The sequence below is a fragment of the Sus scrofa genome, chromosome 3, assembly GCF_000003025.6.
Source record: "Sus scrofa isolate TJ Tabasco breed Duroc chromosome 3, Sscrofa11.1, whole genome shotgun sequence".
In the NCBI taxonomy this organism is placed as follows: Eukaryota; Metazoa; Chordata; class Mammalia; order Artiodactyla; family Suidae; genus Sus; species Sus scrofa.
In genome coordinates this window covers 43,059,162-43,079,200 of record NC_010445.4, presented here as the reverse complement: position 1 = coordinate 43,079,200, position 20,039 = coordinate 43,059,162, and the positions used below count along the sequence as shown (strand labels likewise).

Here is a 20,039-nt window from a genome sequence, read left to right as displayed (position 1 = left end):
AGCACCTCTCACTGGACTCTGAAACTGCACATCTGTGAACCCCAAGAAGGTTCGAGGCTCCTAAAGATGCTTGGGGTTGGGGCTGGTGTTGCCAGGGTCTCAAAGGCGGCCCACCTTGACCAAAGTCTCCTCTGCCTGCTCTTGCAGGCCGGCTGGGGTGCAACTGCTTTGTGGTGCAGGGCAGTGCACATGCCCTGGGGGCAATCCAACGGCTTTCCAAAGGGAGTACGGGCCACCAGGGCCTGGGCCTGGGTGGGAGGCCTGGCCTGACTGCCCACCCTGCCAACCAGCCCACTTGCACCTCCCCTCCCCACTGTTGAGGACCCCCACCACCTTCACTACCAGGGTCGACGACGGCGAATGAGGCAGAAATGAAGCAGACATGGGTCTGTACAAAACCTGAAATATTTTTACTCTTTTAAAACTTTGATCTAAGTTACCTTAGACCTCATGGACTTGATACAAGAGTAATATGAATTGGGAAATAAAACACTTTAATAGCCACAATAAACTTTGTTAGAAATGTACATGTTGCCAAAATAATAATAATAAAATTAAAAAAATAAGAGAGAGAGAGAGGAAGAGAGAGAACAGCTTGATGGCCAGGTTAGATTATATAAATGTTCAACAAGGACAGGAAAGGAAACCTTCAAAACGCCGGGTCAGAACAGTCAGGGCCCCGTGAGGCTCGCCCCTCCCAGCCTCTGGGACCCGGGGCTGCGTCCCCCACCTCCAAAGGATGAGCTAGGGTGGCAAGGCCTACGCGAAGCTGCCTCTCCTTGTGGACAGAACACCCAGGGCTGGGCATATAAACAAAGCTCATAAGAAATGTACAAATATAAAAAGCTACAAACATTAATAAATTACAGCATCACAAAACACAGAAACACTTCACAAGGTGCTAGTAAAATAACTGTACCCCCACCCCCTTCATCAACAAGAAGGAAACAAAGAGCTGGTATTCAAGTTGAAGATTCCTCTTCAAATGTGTCTGAAATAGATCTTTTGTGTACTGTTTGCTTCTGTAAAGACAGATATAAGGCTGCACAGACATCACTTGTTTTTCAGGCAATACCTTAGTTCCTAAAAGAAAAAATAATAATAATAACCATAATAATACAAAGAAAAGGAAAAGCATCAGAAACCCAACTGTTCATCATACTCCGCAAAAAACTCGTATAAATGTTAATGAAGGACTCTATAGAAAGAAATTCCTAAAGATACTTTTACTCTTATAAAAAAGAAGTTATTTAAAAAGCTATTTACACGCTACATTCTATGAAAAATATGCTTCAGGAAATACATCTAAAATTAAAATACAGGATTGCCTGAGAAACAAATCCAGCCCCACCGTGTCGATGGGCAGACACGTAGTCCAGGAGCCACCCATGCACTCGACACCAAATGTCAACAGGTGACAAGACAGAAGTGCCTGGCCCCCAAGTCTTTGGGCCACCCGGCCACCATCTGCCCCCACCAGGCGCATGGCAGGGTGCCTTGGCTGGGAAGTGCTTCTCGAGTATAGCCGATCAGGCTGGATGGGGCCCACCCCCATGGCTTAGCCTGGGTGGGGCCCCCTGGGCCCCACATTGTGGCCGGGCCCAAGCCCTTCCCTGAGGACCCCATGATGGTCCCCCTCATTGACACACTGACCCTGCTGCCGGCCCCAGCCGGCCCCGAGAAATGCCCCAGGCATTCAGGGCGCGACACCCACCATCCGGCCCACCGCCCACCAGCGGGGAAGCACAGAGGCTCCTCTCCTGGCCGGGCCGAACACTCTCTGGACTTGTCTTAGAATCACTTAGGAAAAGAAGGGGGCACACACACACCCCACTTTCTCCTCCTCTTCCTCTCTAGTGTTCTTTGCCTTTTTTTAAGCCTCTGGAGGCTGCCAGCCTGTGGCCAGCTCAGACTCTGGGCTTGGTGAGCAGTGGCTCACTCCTCCTTCCTTGAAGGACTCATGCTCCCAGCAGAGCTGCAGAAGCTCTGCAATCACACCCATGCTCGGGGATGCCTGGAGGCTGTCCTGAAACTGGAATGGTCCTCAAACTGGCAGGGCCACATTTCGGGAACGGGTCACTCTAAGCAACTTGAGAAAGGACATCTGTCCGTGTTGGCGAGCTCCGCCTGCTGAAGCAACAGACGCTCATATGGGGGGGGGAGTGGCCGGGAGGTGGCCAGGCCCTCCCTGGGGTGAGGCAGCGAGGCCACCCTCCTGGGGGCCGATGTTCTAGCGGGGCTCCGGGGGTCCTGAGCGGAGCAGAAGGATCCTGGCTTTCCAAATTTTAAAGGAGTAGTTTTCCGTTCCGATGAATTTTCAAAATTTTCCCAAGCCTCTGTTTGGCGGTGGCCATGCCCTTTTTTGTACGTTTTCCTGGGGAAAGAGAAGACACAAACAGACAGTTGAATGCAAGGAGCAGCGTGTGGAATGGGGGGTCTCCAACCCCACCCCGTACCTCCATCCCGTGATGCCTGGGCCCTGGGAGCTCGGTGTCCCTCCCAAGTCACCAACCATCGACACAGAGCCTGCTCAGAGGCTATGGTGACCAGGGGTCGGGCCGCATTGAGTGGGACAGGAACCGGCCAGGGATGGCATCACTATGAAGTGAGGCCCCCAACCCACCTCCTAGCACCAGGGCCACCTAGAACCATGCTCCCCACATCCGTGGTTGGCTGGGCCTCACAGCCAGGGTGCAACAGGCCTGGTGGTGACAGTGAGGATGCCATGGGACCCAGCCCTGATCACACCGAGGAAACCAGATTGCCTTAGGTCCTGCCCACTGAACCCTCGACGAACCGCTGACCACACCCCAACTCTAAGCCAGGCCCCAAAGCCAAGGCCCTGGGCATCTGAGGGGCTGGCCCTCCCTCCGAGGTGAGCAGAACCTCTGGGAATAACCACAGCTCTCAGGCTTCCGAGGGACCATTTCTTTCACCCACTGACTGAGCTCCTGGCCACAGACACTAATGGCTTCAGGGACCGAGGAGACCTGTGGTCATATACAAGGTCGGTGTGCAAGCTGAGGGTCACCTTTGGCAGCAGTGTTGTTGGGGGATGACGAGGAAGGCCGCCTCTGTGTGAGGAAGACCCCAGGGGCCATGGGCTGGGAAGAACGGCCGGCCTGGGCCCCAGCAAAGGCGCCAGCCGCCGTGTACTCGTGGTCAACCAGGCTGCTGCTGTGGGACTCTGGCAGGGGCTCGGGCGAGCTGCCCTCCTGTGAGGCCTGGCTGCTGGCCGTACTGGTGGAGGCCGGGGTGGTTGAGGCTGGGGTGGTGGAGGCCGAAGTGGTAGAGGCCGAAGTGGTGGAGGCCGAGGTGGTGCTGGCCGAGGTGGTGCTGGCCGAGGTGGTGCCTGCCAAGGTGGTGACAGAGGCGGAGGGGGAGGTGGTGTTGGGAGCCAGCTTCCTTTTGGTGTTCTTTTTCTTTCTGTTTTTCTGCTCCTCCTTTGAACAAAACATGTAGGCATGTTACCCCGCAGGGCTGGCCCACAGACATTGGGGACCAGCCTGCAGCCTGGGACTGTCTGGTCCCCTGTGCATAAGACCTCCCTGTGGAGCTGAGCGAGACAGTGATGCAGAAGCAGAGAGAGCGAGACCATGCCGGAACCCCACCTCCCGCCATCACAAGTCCCCCAAAGCTGTGCTGGGGGCAGGCTATCCTGACATGGGGATGGACGGGATGTGGCACCAGCACCCAGCTGTGGCAGACAGACCCTGCTCAATCTGAGTCTACCTATCTGTGGGCGTGTAGTATGGGACCCCTGCCCTGTCACCCTAGCTCCACCCATTCCCATCACCCCACTTTTGCTGCTTCCCAGTTTCTCTGCTCCCCACTAGCAGGGACTTGGGAGCCTGGAGGAACAGGGGTTAGCAATACTCAAATGTCCCAGAGCCTGTGACAGCCCCAGCCTGGGTGGTCCAGGCATGAGGGTGGGGACAGACACATCCGGGGAGCCTGAGCCCAGGCTGGGGCCCCTTCTCACCTGCTGGGACAGCTTGGCTGCAGCAGCTGCCAGCCCCGTCTCAATGGAGGCCACTCTGGTCCCCTCGCGCACGGGCCTGTCCTGCCTTGGCACCGATGGGCCGACCCTCGCTGTGGGATAGAAGGTCAGCTTGCCTTGAGCGGCCACCCACTGCCAGTGCGCCCTCCTGGGCTCCCCCGACCCTGCCCCAGGCTGTCCTCAAATCCCAGGGACAAGTCACAACTCAGGAGGGTCAGCATGAGCCCCAGCCTGGTGAAGGGGTGGCTTCCTTTCGCCAGCAAGACGGGAGAGGTAGGAAGGAGTCATGTGGAAGGGGAACAAGACCCCATCCTCGGGCTGCCATGACACCTGTGGCTGGGTGCAGAGGCAGCCCTCCAAGGACCACTCATGAGGAGAAGCCAGGTAGAGGGCTGGCTCCCCGGGGGCGGCCCCTTGCCCTACTGGCAGGAGCCAGACACCTTTGGGTGGGTTTGCAAAGGCACCTGGGCTGAGGTCCCAAGAGGGAAGTGGAACCCAATGAGGCTCCTACAGGCAAGCAGCATCTGGTCTGCATCCCGCATGGAGTTCACTGGCATGCAGTGTGGACAGACCTCACCCCCGGTCCCCAGCGCTACCTGTTGGGCTGTAAGGAGCATCGTCTGAGCCTTTCCTCTTCTTGGACCGAGACTTAAAGACAGGACTGTCCTCATCTGACTCCAGGGAGGGGTAAACTAGGGGGGAGAGAAGAGGAGGGCTGAGCTGCTGATGCAGCCACCAAAGAGTAAGTGGGCTGTGGGCCACCGACCGGCACGCCCCCCCACCCCGAGCCACCCTCGGGCTGCAAAGCGCCAGCCCTCCTGGTGTGGCTGCCACACGTAGGGCGCAAGTGGCCTCTGAAATTGTCCAGCCCAGGCCCCCTTGTGGTGCAGAGTGGGGCAGCGGCTGGCCAGATGAGAGGCCCATCCAGCCCTCGTGGCCACCTGCCCAGCCTAGCAGAACACCCACTGAATTCCCAATGCTCAAAACACTTCCTCTTTGGAGTTCCCATCGTGTGCAGCGGAAACAAATGCAACTAGGAACCATAAGGTTGCGGTTCGATCCCTGGCCTCATTCAGTGGGTTAGGAACCGGCATTGCCATGAGCTGTGGTGGAGGTCACAGACGCAGCTTGGAATTGGCGTTGCTGTGGCTGGGTGTAGACTGGCGACTAAGCTTCAATCTGACCCCTAGCCTGGGAACCTCCATATGCTGCAGGTGCGGCCCTAAAGGGCAAAAGACAAAACAGAACAGAACACTTCCTCTGCTACTATTAGAAATGAAGGCTGTCATCCACAGAGCCAGGTGGCTCTCAAGGACCCGAGGCCACCTCAGCAAGTCTCTGGAGCAGAGAGACCCACATAGGAGCCCTGTGACTCAAACGGTGCCCCCTCCCATTATAAGTTCGACCCCCAGGGCCTGTGGCACCTGAACTCTCAGGACCTGGCCCAGGGAGCCCAGAAAACATAGATTGCTCCACTGTCATTCTACCAGACCAGGGCAGGTCCCACAGAGAGGCCTGAAAGTGTCCCCCAGCTAGGGCAGGGCCAGCCTCACCACAGGAGGGCTCTCCAGGGACAGGAGCACAAACACGTAGCCCCCTGGGCCATCGGGGCTGTGCTGAAGGCAAGCCCTGCACACGGGGGCCAGCACACCCGGGTCCTGAGGAGCACGCTGTGCCCTGTGGGGGCTTGGACATCCTCAGGCAGCAGGCAAGGCATGGAGGCCAGTCCTCACTCCCAGTCCCCCTCCTAGGCAGCAGCAGTGGCTCCATCAGAGCCCATCAAAACCAGAAGTTCTGGGTCTGGCAGAAGGTAAGGCCAAGCGCAGCCACCAACTCACTGCCCACCTCCTACTTGGCAGAAAGCCACTCTGGGCTTCGGTTTCTCTGTCCACAGACAGACAGGACAGGCATGCTCTTGGCGTGACTGAGATGGTGCAGCCACACAGAGGGCAGTCAGGCAGGTTGTCAGAAGGTGAAATAGACAGAGACGCAGGGGAACCACAGACACGAGCCACATGATGCCCCAGTGTCCCCAGCAGCACTACTCACAGCTCCCAAAGCTGGAAGCCACACAAAGGCCTACGGATGGATAAAGGGATAGAAAAGTGGGATATGTCCACATGGTGGAACATGGAATAAAATACTGACATGTGCTACAACATGGATGAGCCTTAAGAGTAATGAGAGAAAGCCAAGACTTCCCATTGTGGCTCAACAGGTTAAGAACCCGACTAGTACCCATGAGGACTCAGGTTTGATCAATGGGCTAAGGGTTCAATGTTTCCGTGAACTGTGGTGTAGGTCACAGATGCAGCTTGGATCCCATGTGGCTGTGGCTGTGGCGTAGGTCGGCAGCTGCGGCTCTGATTCGACCCCTAGCGTGGGAACCTCCATGTGCTGCATGTGCGGCAGTAAAAAAAAAAAAAAAAAAAAGAAAGAAATCCAGGCAGAAAAGACCAAGCCTTATGAGATTCTGATCACAGGGCAAGACTAAGATGGTCTATGGGGCAGTATAATTCAGTGGTTGCCAGGGGCCCGCAGAGGGTGTTGAGGTGTTAACGGTATAGGGCAGGATTTCCTTTCAAGATGATGCAATGTTCTTGAATTGGCTGTGACGCTGGTGGCCTAGCTCCCAGCACCCAGGATGAGAGCCCCCTTTCCACACAGCGGCTCTCACCGTAGTCAGAGTCCTTGAAGCAGGCATCCAGGTGGTCCTGCTCCTCCTCGTAATCATCCAGGTCCACGCTGTTCTTGGCTGTCCTCTTCAGCAGCCGCTTGCCTGCACTCTTACCACCTGCCCCATTCTTTCGGGGGCCGTGGGCCGCCAGCGAGCTGCCCTTGGCCTGGCCGGCGCCCCATGCAGTCTGCAGGCAGGAGTCGGAGGCCTGCAGGTTGGCCATGGACAGCATTCCCTGAATGGCTTCCTGTGTGCTGGGGGAGGCGGGGGGCTGGCTGGAGGCACAGAGAGACAGGCACTCAGCCCACGGCCCACATGTCCTCCCACACAGCAGCCAGCAGAGGGTATGGGGGGTGGGGGACAGGGGCAGTTGGTAACTTCCCTGAGGAAAGGGCCAGCCACCGCCAGCCCCTACCCTCTGCCTGTGACCTCCCAACACCAAAGGGAGGGCTGGAGGCCTTGGGACAGAGAGGACACAGAGAGGAGAAGGTGGAGGGAAGGGATGAAGGGGCAGAGGTAAAGGGGGTGGCAGACAGAGGGGCCGTTGCTCCTGATCTCTCCCACCCTAGAGCCAACGAGTACCCTCCTGCCTCCTCCTTCCAGTCCAGCCGGGTCTGTGCATCCCTCCACCCACCGGAGCTGCTCTCCCACCTCAGGCTTCTGCACCCAGCCCCTGCCCTGGTGCTCTTCCCCCCACATCTTTAAGGGTGTCCTCCCATCCAGCCCCTGAGATGTGGCAGCAGAGCCCTCTGCCTCCCGTGGCATCACTCTCCCCAGGTGGCCCACACCATCTCTCCATGACTGGACCCCAGCCTTGCCCATCACCCCAGGCCTTTGTCCACCTAAAGAGCCATCCACACCTCTCACTGCTCCCTGGGTCGCTAGGAGGCAGGGCCAGGAGCAGGGCATGGGGTAAGGGGAGCCATAGCACTGCTTAGCCCTCCTTCCTGGTCACAGACTCAGGAGACCCAGCAGCCATCCTGCTCAGGGGGTGTGACATCCAGGCCCCCTCCTGCATGCCCCATGTCCCCCCCAGGGGATGGATCTACCCACAGAGGGGTATCAGTCTGCATGGTCCCTGCCCCCTCCCCCAGTTCCAAGAAGTGTCTGAACCAAGTTTAGTAGGACATTCAAATGAGAAGGGGCAGGAGTTCCTGCTCAGAAACAAGGTTCCCAGATTGAAGCTGGAGGGCGCAGGGAGATGGAGCTGGTCCCAGTAAGAACAGACACAGAGGGTGGTCTCCTGTGGTCCTGAGGGCCCACGGAGGTAACATGGGCAAAAACTATCCTTCGAAGGGTACTGCTGGGCTCCAGGCCAGGGACTCTGCTCCAAGCCTGGAGGAGGCGATGGGCGGGCGCCTCTCCAGGCAGCCCTCCACCAATACCACTTCCTCCAGTCCTGCCTGAGACGCACTGGACCACAGTGTTTTGGGGTTTGCTGAAAGCAAATGGATTACGGTTCCAAAGCCGCAAACAATGGGAAAAATCAAGTCTGGTCAGACCGCCACTGAGAGTCAGAAGCCCTCGACAGGACCATGTACCTGCCCCAGTATCCCCTAAACTCCACTGTCCCAGGCCATGAGGGCAAAGGGCTGCCCAGACCCAGCCAGAGCACATGGCCTTGGGCAACAGGAGTATCATTGCTATACCATCATCACTGATGCTCTCTGAGCAGGGACAGACCCCCAACCCAGCACAAGGGCCAGTTAAGAGCTGATAGCTGGCCACCCACCCTCGGCACCAGGCTCTCTGGGGTGCGAATGAGGTCCTTCCTGGCCCACCCTGAAGGTCTCAGGGCTCCTCCCCCAGCCCCATGGCCCCGACAAACACCAGGCTTCCTGCAGGGATGGGAGGGTGGGGGCCAGACACCCACTAAGAAGGTTCTCCAGGAGCCAGCGTGGAAGCCAGCGGCCTGCCCATGCCATCTGGACTGGCTGCAACCTAGGAAGGAGGGGCCTCGGAGCCCACGGCTGCAGTCTGTCCACAAAGGCCAGCGAATCAAGGAGCAAAGTCTAACCAGTACACATGGAAAATAATACCTTAATCCTCCAATTATCATACCCAAGTCCTCTCCTTTTCCTCCAGCAGTAAACACTAAGCAAACCATCCACAAGAAATTAACATATTTTCCTCCATTTTCTTCAGCTGTTTTTTTTCCAAACAGGGAATACTTAAAACAGAGCAAATGGACCATCAAACGCTGACCTCCCCTCCACATGGGAGACTTGGGAGAGGAACGGCCTGTGGCGGCCGAGGGGCCCAGCCCTGGCACACGCATGTGCATGAGTGCGGGCGACTGTGAGTACACATGTGTGCGCCTACAAAGCAGTGTGCAGCACGTGGGCAGTCTGGTTGCCCTCCTCCTGGCAGGCCACGCCCAGGTTCAGTCAGAAGCCCAAGACGCAGCGCCTGTGTCCCAGCTCCACGCAGAGTTCCAGCACCGGCCATGCCTGCCCTCTTCCCGGGGGGCCTCTCCCTGGGACTCATAGGGGACAGGGTGTCCAGAGCACCCCTCCAGGGTCTCAGGGTCAACCGGTCACTAAGGCACCAGCCAGGCCACACTTTTCCCAGAAGAAAGGCACCTCCAAAGAGGTGAGGGGTCAGCCCGGGCACCAGGACCCTCCAAGGAAAGGGGAGCTCACAGCCAGGCTCCTCCCAGCAAAGGGGCCGCAGATCAGGGTTCCCCCACAGCACAGGCCACAGGGCTTCTGCGTGAGGGGCTTAGGTTTGTACATCTACAGATATCACTTAATGCCAAACATGGAACTCTGCAACACCACGGCTCAGTGGAAGCTTCCAGCCAGATGCTACTCCCATGAGAGAAGGCGCCTACAGCTGTCAGTGAGCATGACACGGCACAAAAACAGTAATTTATGAAAGAAAATACAACCATTCGATTGAGCAAGAATCCTTTTCCAGCAAAGCCTAATCTCTCTCGTAGAGCCCCACTGTCTACGATGGGGCTGGCGTGCTGCCTCCACAAAGCCCTGGGACCTTGATTCTGGAGATGGACTGAGAGGCAGAGGGAGACTGGCAGAAGGCAGAGCTGGGGGACCAAGCGAACACTGAGAAGGTCACATGGGCCCTGCCTTCCCCTGGCCAGGTCACGCCTGGCTGGACATCATTACCCAACATGGTTAACCTTCCAGGATGCCCACGCTTGGGTCCCATTATCAGGAAGATGGAGATTCTGGTCCCGCATCTGTTGCTTCCTAGCAGTGTGGCCTTGAACAAGCTGCCGAAGCTCTCAGAGCCTGCTTCCCCATCTACGCGGTAGGATCTGCTGCTGACTCAAGGACTAGGAGGGGAGCCACCCCCACCCCCACCACAGTGGCAGAGGTCCCAGTGTGGGGAGGCTGCAGGGGGCGCAGGCCTGGATCCCTCAGCTACTGGAATGTGGTACTTGTAGAAATTCCACGGGGGCTTGGGGAATGGCTGTGATGGATAAAAACAAAAGTTAACTGGGACTGAAGGAGAATTTAACCAGGACCATCATGAGAAAAACAAGTCCTGGCCTTCTATCCAATGCAAAACCCAAAGAGGATTAATTCTTTTCTCACAAATCAAAGGATGGAAGCTGGGTGGGCCTAGGCACAGGGGGCCACCTGAGCTGAGCGGACATAAGTCCCAGACTGCCAGACCGCCCGGAATCCCAGGGCTTCCAGAAAAGAACAGTACACACACCAGCAGTGAGTGGGCTCCGGAGGCCGCACACCTGCTCTCCCACAGGTTTGGGGTCATGGTTCCCACACCTCCCCCAGCTGGCATGAGAATCTGGCAACCTAGCTGGTCCAGCCCTCCTTGGGGAGTGGGCTATTGTGTCCCCGAGCTCTGAAGCCATCCACTCCCAGCTTTGGTTCCCCAGAGGCCCAATAAATGCTCTTAACCCCGACACTGGGCACACACCATGGAATTTTTCTTATGCTATTTTTATGGCATTCAGGAAGTGACAAGACAGGGACAGCTGGGCATACAGGCCTGGAACCACCCCAACACCCTCCAGGTGCCCAGCCTGGCCCTGCTTCCCCTCAGGCACCCACAGGTACGGTGGCCCCGCAGACTCCTTCCACCATGGCCCCTATGTGCCTCTCAGCTGACGCCCCATCTGGCATCATGGAGCATCTGTCCCCAGAGTTCTGTGCCCCTCACAGGAGCTCTGCCATAAACAGGACCCACATAGCCAGCCCCCAATCACCTCCCTGGCCGCCTGGCATCACCTCTCCGGGACATGGGTCCTCGGAGTCCTCCTTGGCCTACATTTGTGGAAGCACCCACTCCCCCAGCACCCGTGGGCCCGGGCCTACCTGTTGGGGTTGTACTCAAGTGCGCCAACCTCCTCGCTGGCCTGCAGCAGGTCCAGGATGCCCGCAGCTGAACCCCCACCATCCTTCTTCACTTTGGCGTTGCGGGCGGGCTTGGTATCCGTGTCGATGTGAAGCGAGCCCTCATCAGAGGAGTCGTCGCTCTGCTGTGGGGACAGGGTAGGTGGTTAGGAAAGGGCTGGAGGGGTAGGGATGGGGACTACTGTTTCCCTTCCGTGCGAAAAAAGGTTTTTCGTTTGTTTGCTTTTTCTGACTTTTTAGGGCCGCACCCGTGGCACATGGAGGTTCCCAGGCTAGGATTCCAATCAGAGCTGTAGCCACCAGCCTACGCCACAGCCACAGCAATGCCGGATCTTTAACCACAGAGAGAGGCCAGGGATTGAATTTGCATCTTCATGGATACTAGTCAGGTTCTTAACCCACTGAGCCACAACAGGAACTGCGAGAAAAAGAGATTTTTTATTTCAAAAGCCTGTCCTTGTAATGAGCACCACAGGGCTGGCTGACCAGGGCACACACAGCAGGGCGCAGCCGCCAGCGCTCTGCGCTGAGATCTCAGAGCCCCACCTGCACTGTTTCCCCAGAGGAACCCTGGTTCACAGGACCTGACATGAAAGCCCCAGTACTGGACACAGATACAAGAGGAGTTGGCCTGGTTGGACCGGGATCAGGCAGGTGTGCCCGTGCCTGAGGGACACCAGTTATTAGCTGCTGGCAGGTAGCTCTGCAGGCAAAGGAATGACCCTGATGAGGAAGCTTGGCCTTCTTGGAAATGGCTGTGTCCTGGGCAGGTCATGCATAGGCTTGGAGGTCATCTAACTTAACCCCCATGACTTAGTGCAAGACCCACCCCCCTGCAGGCCTGTCCCCAGGCATCAAAGAGATGCATTATCTTCATGGAGGAAATAAGGGAGTGACTCCCAAGGCCCCACCACCCACAGAGACACATGGACCTTCCCCAGGTCCCACATCTGCTTTTGTCTCTTTGTGCTTTTAGCCCTGAGGGCTCAGAGCCCCACATCTGGAGTCCAGCCAGCCTCCCCAGGAAAACGCCCCCTTTTGCACTCCGCCCAGAAAGTTCAGTCAGAGATGTCCCACCAAGGCTTGAGGACAGCCAGAGGCAGCCAGGCACTTTGCCCGGCCGCACTTACCTTGTAGAGCGCTGAGTCCAGCTTTGGCTTCGAAGTGGGTGTGGGCAGCGGCTCCTTCTTGTCCAGTAAGACTGAAATCAGGGCGGATGAGAGTCAGTGGCAACTTAGGAGGAGCGGGGGCCTGGTCCAGCCATGCCTGATGCCCACCCCACATGCCCGGCATGGCCCTTATGGGGCTGGGCCTGCCCCCGTCCATATCCCCCCAACTCACAGGACAAGTCCCTCTTCGGAGCATTCTTCTTCCTTCGGATGGGAAACTCATCGATCTTGAGCTCCCCGTCATCCGACACATACTCATACTCGTCCCGGACTGGCTGGGGCTTGTCCTCCTTGAAGTTCTGCAAGGCCCCGAACACCCCTGGGCTTGGCTGTGGCTTGAGGGTCTTGGAGCTGGGGTGGCAGAGGTGGGCTGGTTACTGGGCATCCACACAGCTTGGCCAGTGTCCCCACACCCACCACAGGCCTCAGAGGAGCGACAGCTGGGCTGGACCCTTCCCAGCCCCACAGCCTCCCCTCCGATGCTATGATCCTGGTAAGGACAGCCCACAGGGTACATGCCCGGCCCTGCCTCAGGCTGTTTAAGGTTGTGCCCTTCACTGGCTCCCCTGGCCTCAGCCACTGGATAAGCACAGCCTTCCTTCAGCCTGCTCCGCGGCCTGATACAAGCTCAATATCACACTCAGTACCAAATGGCTGGGGTTTTCTGCATAGTTATTCTGGAAAAATAAATTCAGGGCTGAGGTGCAGACACAACTGTCTAAAAAGTAGCATACAAACACATCTCCCCCTGGGACAACGCAGAGCAACCTCAAATGAGGAGAGGCCAATGCTACAGCCTCTGCCTCCCCACCGGCTGAGGGTACAAGTGCACACTCAGCAGTGGGGACAACAGGCAGGACAGAGGCATCTGCAATTCCCAACAGGTACAGCTCCGATTCCCAACAATGCAAGTGCAGAGGATGCTGGCAGAGAGCCCTGCAGAGTGTGGGTACATACACAGGCATGTACACACACACACACAGATGTGATATAGTTACAGAGTCATGTCTGCCTTTCTCCCTTCCACTTCTATACTCTGTAGCTTGGTCAGCTGATTACAGAGTTAATGCCACACAAAAAAGCTTTGGGACCTGGCAGCTGAGCTTCAGATAAATCAAGGATACACTCAAGTCCTTGAAGTCAGGGCAACAGGGCCCTGCAGACCCGCCCATCTCATCTGCTCACCGAGTGGCCTCAGCACATTACTGTGAGCTCTTGGGAAAAATGGGTCCGCTTGTGTCAGTGGTGCATGAGCACCAGAAACTGAGCAGCCCTGTTCCCCTACCACCTGAAGACCGCCTCCTCCTCCCACTTTACAGACAAGGAAACTCATCAGAAAAGTGGCCATATTCCTACTGCTTATGTCTGCTTCCTGGTAACTGGGTGCCCACCCTGGACTCTGGATTGAGGGGACAAGTGCGTGTGCTACCCTGGACAGCAGGTGGAGACACTTTATGCAGTCTGGAACCCACACACTCCAGCTCACACGTGCACACCCTTCCAGGCTGGGTGCCCCCATCTCTCAGCTTGGTGCCATCTCCTCCAAGAAGCCCCCACCACCACCTCCCTCAGGCATACGAGGTTCCCACGGCACCCCAGTCCCCACAAATCCTTCTTCCACAGCCCCTATCACAGCCGCAACTGTAGGTGGATCTGAGAGTACTGGGTTCACACCAGCCCCTCCCCACTGGCCTCTGGTCTTCAAGGCCAAGACCCTCACCCTCACCATGTCCTCTGTGCCAGCCTGGAACAGCCACTCAGCTAACATCTGCCCTGTCACATCCTCCCTCTCCTTGCTGGAACACACCACACTACCCCTCCCCACCTACCTGAGCTTTCTGGCCTGGAGGCAGGAAAGGGGTCTGCCTGGTGGGGCTCTCAGGAAGGGTGCGCCTGGTGGTATTAGCGGGGCTCACCTGCGAAGCCCTCCAGGAAGGGGTGTGTGTGTGATGTGGGGGGTGTTCAGAGCTTGGGTGTAAGAGACCACACAGGTAACCAACCCGTCCTGGCAAGAGCACCCACATACCCCAGGAGTTTCTTGTTGGAGAAGGAAAATGAGAACTTGGTGTCCTTGTTTCCTGCCAGAGGAGACTTCTCCAGCTTCTGCTCTTCCTCCATCTTCAGCAGGGAATCAGGTTTGCTGTTCTGAAAAGCAAACCCAGCACCGTCTCTGAACCCCACACAGGCAGCCAGCAGGCATAGGCATCCAGCCAGCCTCCTCCTTCTGACATGTCACCTGGGGACCAAGGCCCACAGGACCTGCCCTTGGATGCTGCGCAGCTCTGGGGAGTGTGAGCTGGAGCCAGGGCAGGCCACAAAGCACAACTTCATCCATCCTCTTAGGCTGAGATGTGCCAGAGCCAACCCCTCAGAAAGTGGCTCCATGGAGGCCACACAAACACACACCCAGACTCTCAAAGACCTTCATGGCACTGCCCACCTGGGGATAGGAGGACACATACCTGACACACCCTACAGGCATACACTCACAACGGCATACAGGTATTCACTTCCACTCACACCACCAAGCCCACACGTGCCACACACACCACCTCCTTTCACTAATGCAGCACCCCCTGAGGGTGGACTCACTCACCTGCATGTCTACACACACTCATCTCACACACTCATCTCACCTTGTATTTCCACTTGGCCTCTGACTTGCTCTTGGTTTGCTCTCGGATTTCCAACCTCTCCACGTCATTCTGTGTGCTGATCACCTCCTTGTTGGGCACACTCAGGACATTCTTTGTGGCCTAGAAAATACTAGCCAAGATCTAGCAGCAGACATGGGTAGGCGGCAGGGTTCCATCAGGCTACGGCACAAAGCAGGAGCCAAACAGCACAGGGTCCCTGCCTCTGCAGCAGCTCCTCCATCCACCAGTCTACCCACCCACCCAACCAACTATCCATCTACCATCCACCCACCTACCCATCCAACCATCCATTCATCCATCCACCCATCCACCCACCCATCTATTTATCCACCATCCACCTACCCACCCACTCAGACACCTCCCCACCATCCATCCATCTACTCATCCATCCATTTATCCATTACCCATCTACCATCCATCCAATGAATCATCCACCAACCATCCATCCACCCACCTACCATCCACCCATCCACCCACCCATCTATTTATCCACCATCCACCTACCCACCCACTCAGACACCTCCCCACCATCCATCCATCTACTCATCCATCCATTTATCCATTACCCATCTACCATCCATCCAATGAATCATCCACCAACCATCCATCCACCCACCTACCATCCACCCATCCATCTACCATCTATCCATCCACTCATCCATCCATCCACTCACATATCCATCAAACCATTCACCCACTCATTCATCCATCTACTCTCCCTCTCTCTTTCCTTCCATTCATCCATTTAGTTATTCATACATTCATCTACTCTCTTTGCTTTGAGGAAGGGAAAACCAATGTGCCCCACTTAAGCCCTGTAACACTGGCTCCGATGGCCACCAAACTCCCAGGAAGTGGATATTGGCCTCCTACTAGCAGGAAAGCACTCAATGTGGCCTGGTGTCAGGGACTCATGGTCCCCAAAGCCCATATCTAAGACTCTCTACTCACACCGGGCCTCTCTCACTGCCTGAAGGGGCTCAGGCCCTCAAGGCAACCTGGCCCCATCACTGGCCCTATTCCTGCCTCCCCACTGCCCTCCATCAGGTGCCTCACCAACCTTTAAGTCTCAGGCAATGTTTCGGCCCCAGGAACACTCAGCCAGCTTGTCCCCCAAGGTGACATCAGCAGTGCCATCCTGTCCCCACACACACTCTGCTGCCTTCATCATGTGGGTCCCTCCTACCTGGCCACTACAACAAGCTTGCTGGGCCAAAGACCAGCTGCCCTGAGTCTAGCACAAGGACATGGCAGCCCCAGGACCACCCAGAGGCCTAGTTCCCAGAGGTGTCTGCAAACACACTGGCTGCAGGTACAGAGGGTGAGGCTACCCACCTTGCCTTTCTTGGGAGGCTCGATCTTGGTCAGTGCCTCCTTGGTGTGGGCCTCCAGCAGGTCCAGGTTGGGGATGGTGGGTGAAGCCGGGCCCCGGCACTTCTTCCCCTTCTTCTTGCCCCCGTCCTTGAGCTTCAGTGATTTGGGAGGCTTGGGGGGCTTCGGGGGCTTGGGAACTTTGGACGGCTTGGGCATCTTCACGGTTTTAGGAGTCTTTTTTTTGGACACCTTCTCCAGGAAGGACCGAGGAGGGCTGGCCTCAATGGGGGATGGGGGCTCCTCCTTCTCCCGGTCCCCAAAACAGACCTCATCCGAGGAGACTGCTGCTGTCACTTCGGGTCGGGAGGCCTTGGAGGCATTCTGGGAAAATGACATGGAGGGGTGACCAACCAGGCCCTGCCCAGGGGGTCTCAAGCCCTGGGAACAGGAGACACTCAAGCAGAAAAGGAGTATCTGCATCATTGCTGACACGCTCACATCCATCCACACCATCTGTGAGCACAGTCACATGGTCGACATCCTCCGTGTGACACGCTCACATCTGTCTCACATCATCCGAGAGAGAGACAGTGCTGTCCATCCACATCAGCAGCCACTGGACCCTCCACCTCCTTGGTGGGGGGACTGCCATCCCACCCTGAGGCACAGGGAGGCTGGGGGCTGGACAGGCTCGCACAAGGAGGGCTCAAGGTGTTGGAGGAGCCCTCACCACAGAGCTCCCCCGCCACGAAGAGCTGCAGGGAACCCCCGCCTTATCTCTCATTCCTGACACTGCCACTGGTAGGCTGCAAGTTGGCCCCCGGGGCCTAGGAGTCCAGCGCCGTCATGGAGGGGACCCTGCCCCAGAGGGCTGGGGAAGGGGCAGCCTCAGACACGGCCGCCCCTGGTGGACAGCTCTGGGGAGAACCAGGGAAGATAGGCAGAAGCCTCCCTCGACCAAGGTCACGGCCCTGGGGTCAGCTTTACCTCACTGAGCCGGATCTCTTTGGCGAGGTCTTTGATGAGCTGCGAGGGTTTGAAGTGCTCTGGGAGCTCGTCCTCGTGCTCCGCCAAAGCCTGCAGGACAGCCACGCACAGTGTCAGTGGATCAGCCGCCAGCCTGGGCCCCAGTGCCCACCCATCCTCCCACCCACAGAGGCTCCAGGCAGCCTCAGGCTCAGTGGTTCCTGACTCAAACCCTCTGTTGCTCTAGGACCCCCAACCCCACTGCCTCCCAGACAGGCCCAAGGGCAGGGGCTGCCACCAGCGTGGACTGGTCCTAAGGGAGCCAGCCCACTCTGGCCAGACGCTTGCTGCCCCAACAAGAAGGCTCTGCCACGACCACACTCTACAGGTGGACAATCAAGTCCCAGAGAGAAGGGGTGCCTGAGGCCACCACCAGCTGGGGCATAAATGTGGGCCATCGCTTCCTCCTGGGCACAAGGCCGCCGCCCCACCTGGCCATACAGCTGATGGGAGGTGGGAGGGACACCCTGCCCCACTGCAGGCCTTGACACAGGAGGAGATGTGGTAGAGGGAGGGCCTAGGAGGGCACCTGCCCGCCTCACCCCCAGCCTACGCGCAAGCCCACAAGAGCAGCAGGAAGTGCCCAGGTGCCCCTCTCCTGACTCCCACCCCCACAAGGCCTCTTGCAGGCCTGCTAGGACCTGTGCGGACTGTGCTGGCACCCCTGACTGGGAGGGAGTGCCTAGGCAGTGGACAAGGAGTCCCCAGGCTGACTGGCCCTCTCCCCTCCTTCTGTACCAACAATCCAGGCGAGAGGCCAAGGGAAGATGGAAGCCGCTTCTCTGGAGCCTTCATTAGGAGAAGCAGCTGCTGCATGGGTGCTAGTGAGGGTGTTAATGCTTTACAGTGGGGGCACGGGGTGGGGCCCAGAAATGCTGCTTCAGGGGAGCCATGAAGGGCACAGGACAGGGCTACTGTGGGGAGACCATGGTGGGTGACAGGGCAGGGCTACTGTGGGGAGACCATGGGGGACACAGGGCAGGGCTACTCTGGTGGGGGGAATGGAGGGACATAGGACAAAGGGACTGTCCTTGCCACAGAGCAAAGTCAGCTTCTGAGCCAATGCCTGGGCAGGCCAGCAGGACCATGAGGACATCTCGGCTCTCCTGTCCAGAGCCCTGAATGTCCAGCTGGTCACTGACTTGAGTCCTCCCTGCTCCCTGTCCTTTTGGATCCATGCAATGCCATGCCCTGCCTTCCCCCCCAACTGAATCTCCCCACCACCCAGCCCCCACCCCTCAGGCTGGGGCCCTGGATGGAGGGCTCTCTCCTGCATCTGCCCCACCAACAGGTATCTGACCTGGGCAGGTGGCATCCACAAGCTTTTCACACACTGATTTCCACCAAAGGAATGAGAAGCCCTGGGGACAGCCTCCCTGCCTGACACCCTCTCTTCTGCCCCGGGTCACACCTACTACTTTCCTACCTGCTTTTTCGTCCATGATCGGAAAGCACCATTGAGAATTTTAGCTCCTTGGACTAAATGAGGGGGCAGCTGCTTCCCAGATTTGTGAGAACCTGGGGGAAGATGAAAGGGTTTGCTCAGAAGGGCGCCCACTCTCACGGGCTGCTGACAGGTGATAAAGCCCCCATGGTAGGGGGCACTTGGGGCCAGACCGTTCAGGGGCCTCTGCCTACCACCACCTGCCCAATTGCCAATGGTTCCTCTTGGAACCCAGGGGATGCCCATCCAAGATGCCCGTGTGCACAGGGCAGGACTGGCCTTCCCACTGTCCACCCACCAGGGCCCTTGTGCAGGTGGCCCGACTCCCCCTCCACCTGGTCCCCAGCCTGCATCAGTGAAGGGCCACAGTCATACCCCAAACCAAGCCTCCCCAGATGCTGACTCCTCCCCCTGCATAGCTGAGGGGCTCCGGGGCGGGGGGGTCCAATTCCTACTGGGATGGCCACCTCAACACACCCTCGGGAGCCAAGTAGCCCCACACAAAGGGCACAGAACACCCCCTCCTCAAGCGGAGAGCTCACCATGGAGGCAGAGCAGCCCCGAGCTCTGATACCACCAGGTGACCAATCCGTCTGGCCTGTGGCAGTACCCTGGGCTGCTAAGCTGTCAGCCCCTTCACAGGCCCAAGGCAGAGATACGGGGACACCACAGCGAGGCTCAGCCGGTCAGAAGTCTCCCTGATCAGGCTGTCCCCAGGTCCCCAGGATGTGGCTCCACCCATAATACCCCCATTCCACCTCCCTGGCGAGAGGCCAGAGGCAGGGCACTCCTGCTGCCAGGGTGGGGCACAGGGCTCAAATTTAGAGAGTGCTGGACAAGTTTCACTGACACCTGACCAGCCCAGGGTAAGGATTATTTTCAGCTTTCTCATCTCAAACTAGAGCCGAAGTGCAGAGTCCTGATAAGGTGGTCTCCCCTCCTGGCTCTTAGCGGAACACAAAAGAACAGCTTCTTGGAAGGCTGAAGAAAAGGAAGCTCTCCATGAAGGCGAGTGCTCCTCCCACATCCGTCATGCAACCACAGAAAGTCTGGAGACCTGAGCAGGCCGTGGCTACCAGGAACGACATGCCGATCCTGAATGTGTGACCTGACAGGGCCTGGGATGGCCATGTCTGCAGAGGGTAGAGCCCCAACGGAGCCTGCCCCTCCCTAGGGGCCTTCCACCCCAGTATAGCGAGGATGCCACAGGGGTCCCTCAGCTGGTAGCCAGGCAGACCCCCCAGGCTGCTCAACGTCCTGGCTGATCCTTGTTAGTAACCACACAAGGCCACAGGCACTGCAGCAGAACACACACCAGGTCTGGGAACGCACAGTTGGAGCTGCTTCTCAAACACCAGACAGCCCTTCAGGCAGGAGTCCAGTCTAGCCCCACACCACACAGACAGGGG

General features: G+C 57.7%; 1 protein-coding gene across 3 annotated transcripts in view; it reads right to left on the bottom strand.

The window, feature by feature from the left end:
• The window catches only part of PHF2 (PHD finger protein 2), a 90,205-nt gene continuing 70,555 nt past the window's right edge, over positions 390-20,039 (bottom strand). Inside the window, exons 10-22 of one of the 3 annotated variants that reach the window (XM_021088179.1) lie at positions 18,613-18,704; positions 17,148-17,237; positions 16,182-16,541; positions 14,826-14,945; positions 14,216-14,334; positions 12,362-12,540; positions 12,151-12,221; positions 10,982-11,145; positions 6,678-6,952; positions 4,597-4,692; positions 3,983-4,092; positions 3,032-3,443; positions 390-2,374 (exon numbers count right to left, since the gene is read on the bottom strand). In XM_021088179.1, the coding sequence (XP_020943838.1) occupies positions 2,286-2,374; positions 3,032-3,443; positions 3,983-4,092; positions 4,597-4,692; positions 6,678-6,952; positions 10,982-11,145; positions 12,151-12,221; positions 12,362-12,540; positions 14,216-14,334; positions 14,826-14,945; positions 16,182-16,541; positions 17,148-17,237; positions 18,613-18,704 (2,177 nt within the window). In that variant the 3' untranslated portion in view covers positions 390-2,285. The remainder of the gene's footprint in view (positions 2,375-3,031; positions 3,444-3,982; positions 4,093-4,596; positions 4,693-6,677; positions 6,953-10,981; positions 11,146-12,150; positions 12,222-12,361; positions 12,541-14,215; positions 14,335-14,825; positions 14,946-16,181; positions 16,542-17,147; positions 17,238-18,612; positions 18,705-20,039) is intronic. The other 2 variants (XM_021088181.1, XM_021088180.1) reach the window with 2 other exon arrangements.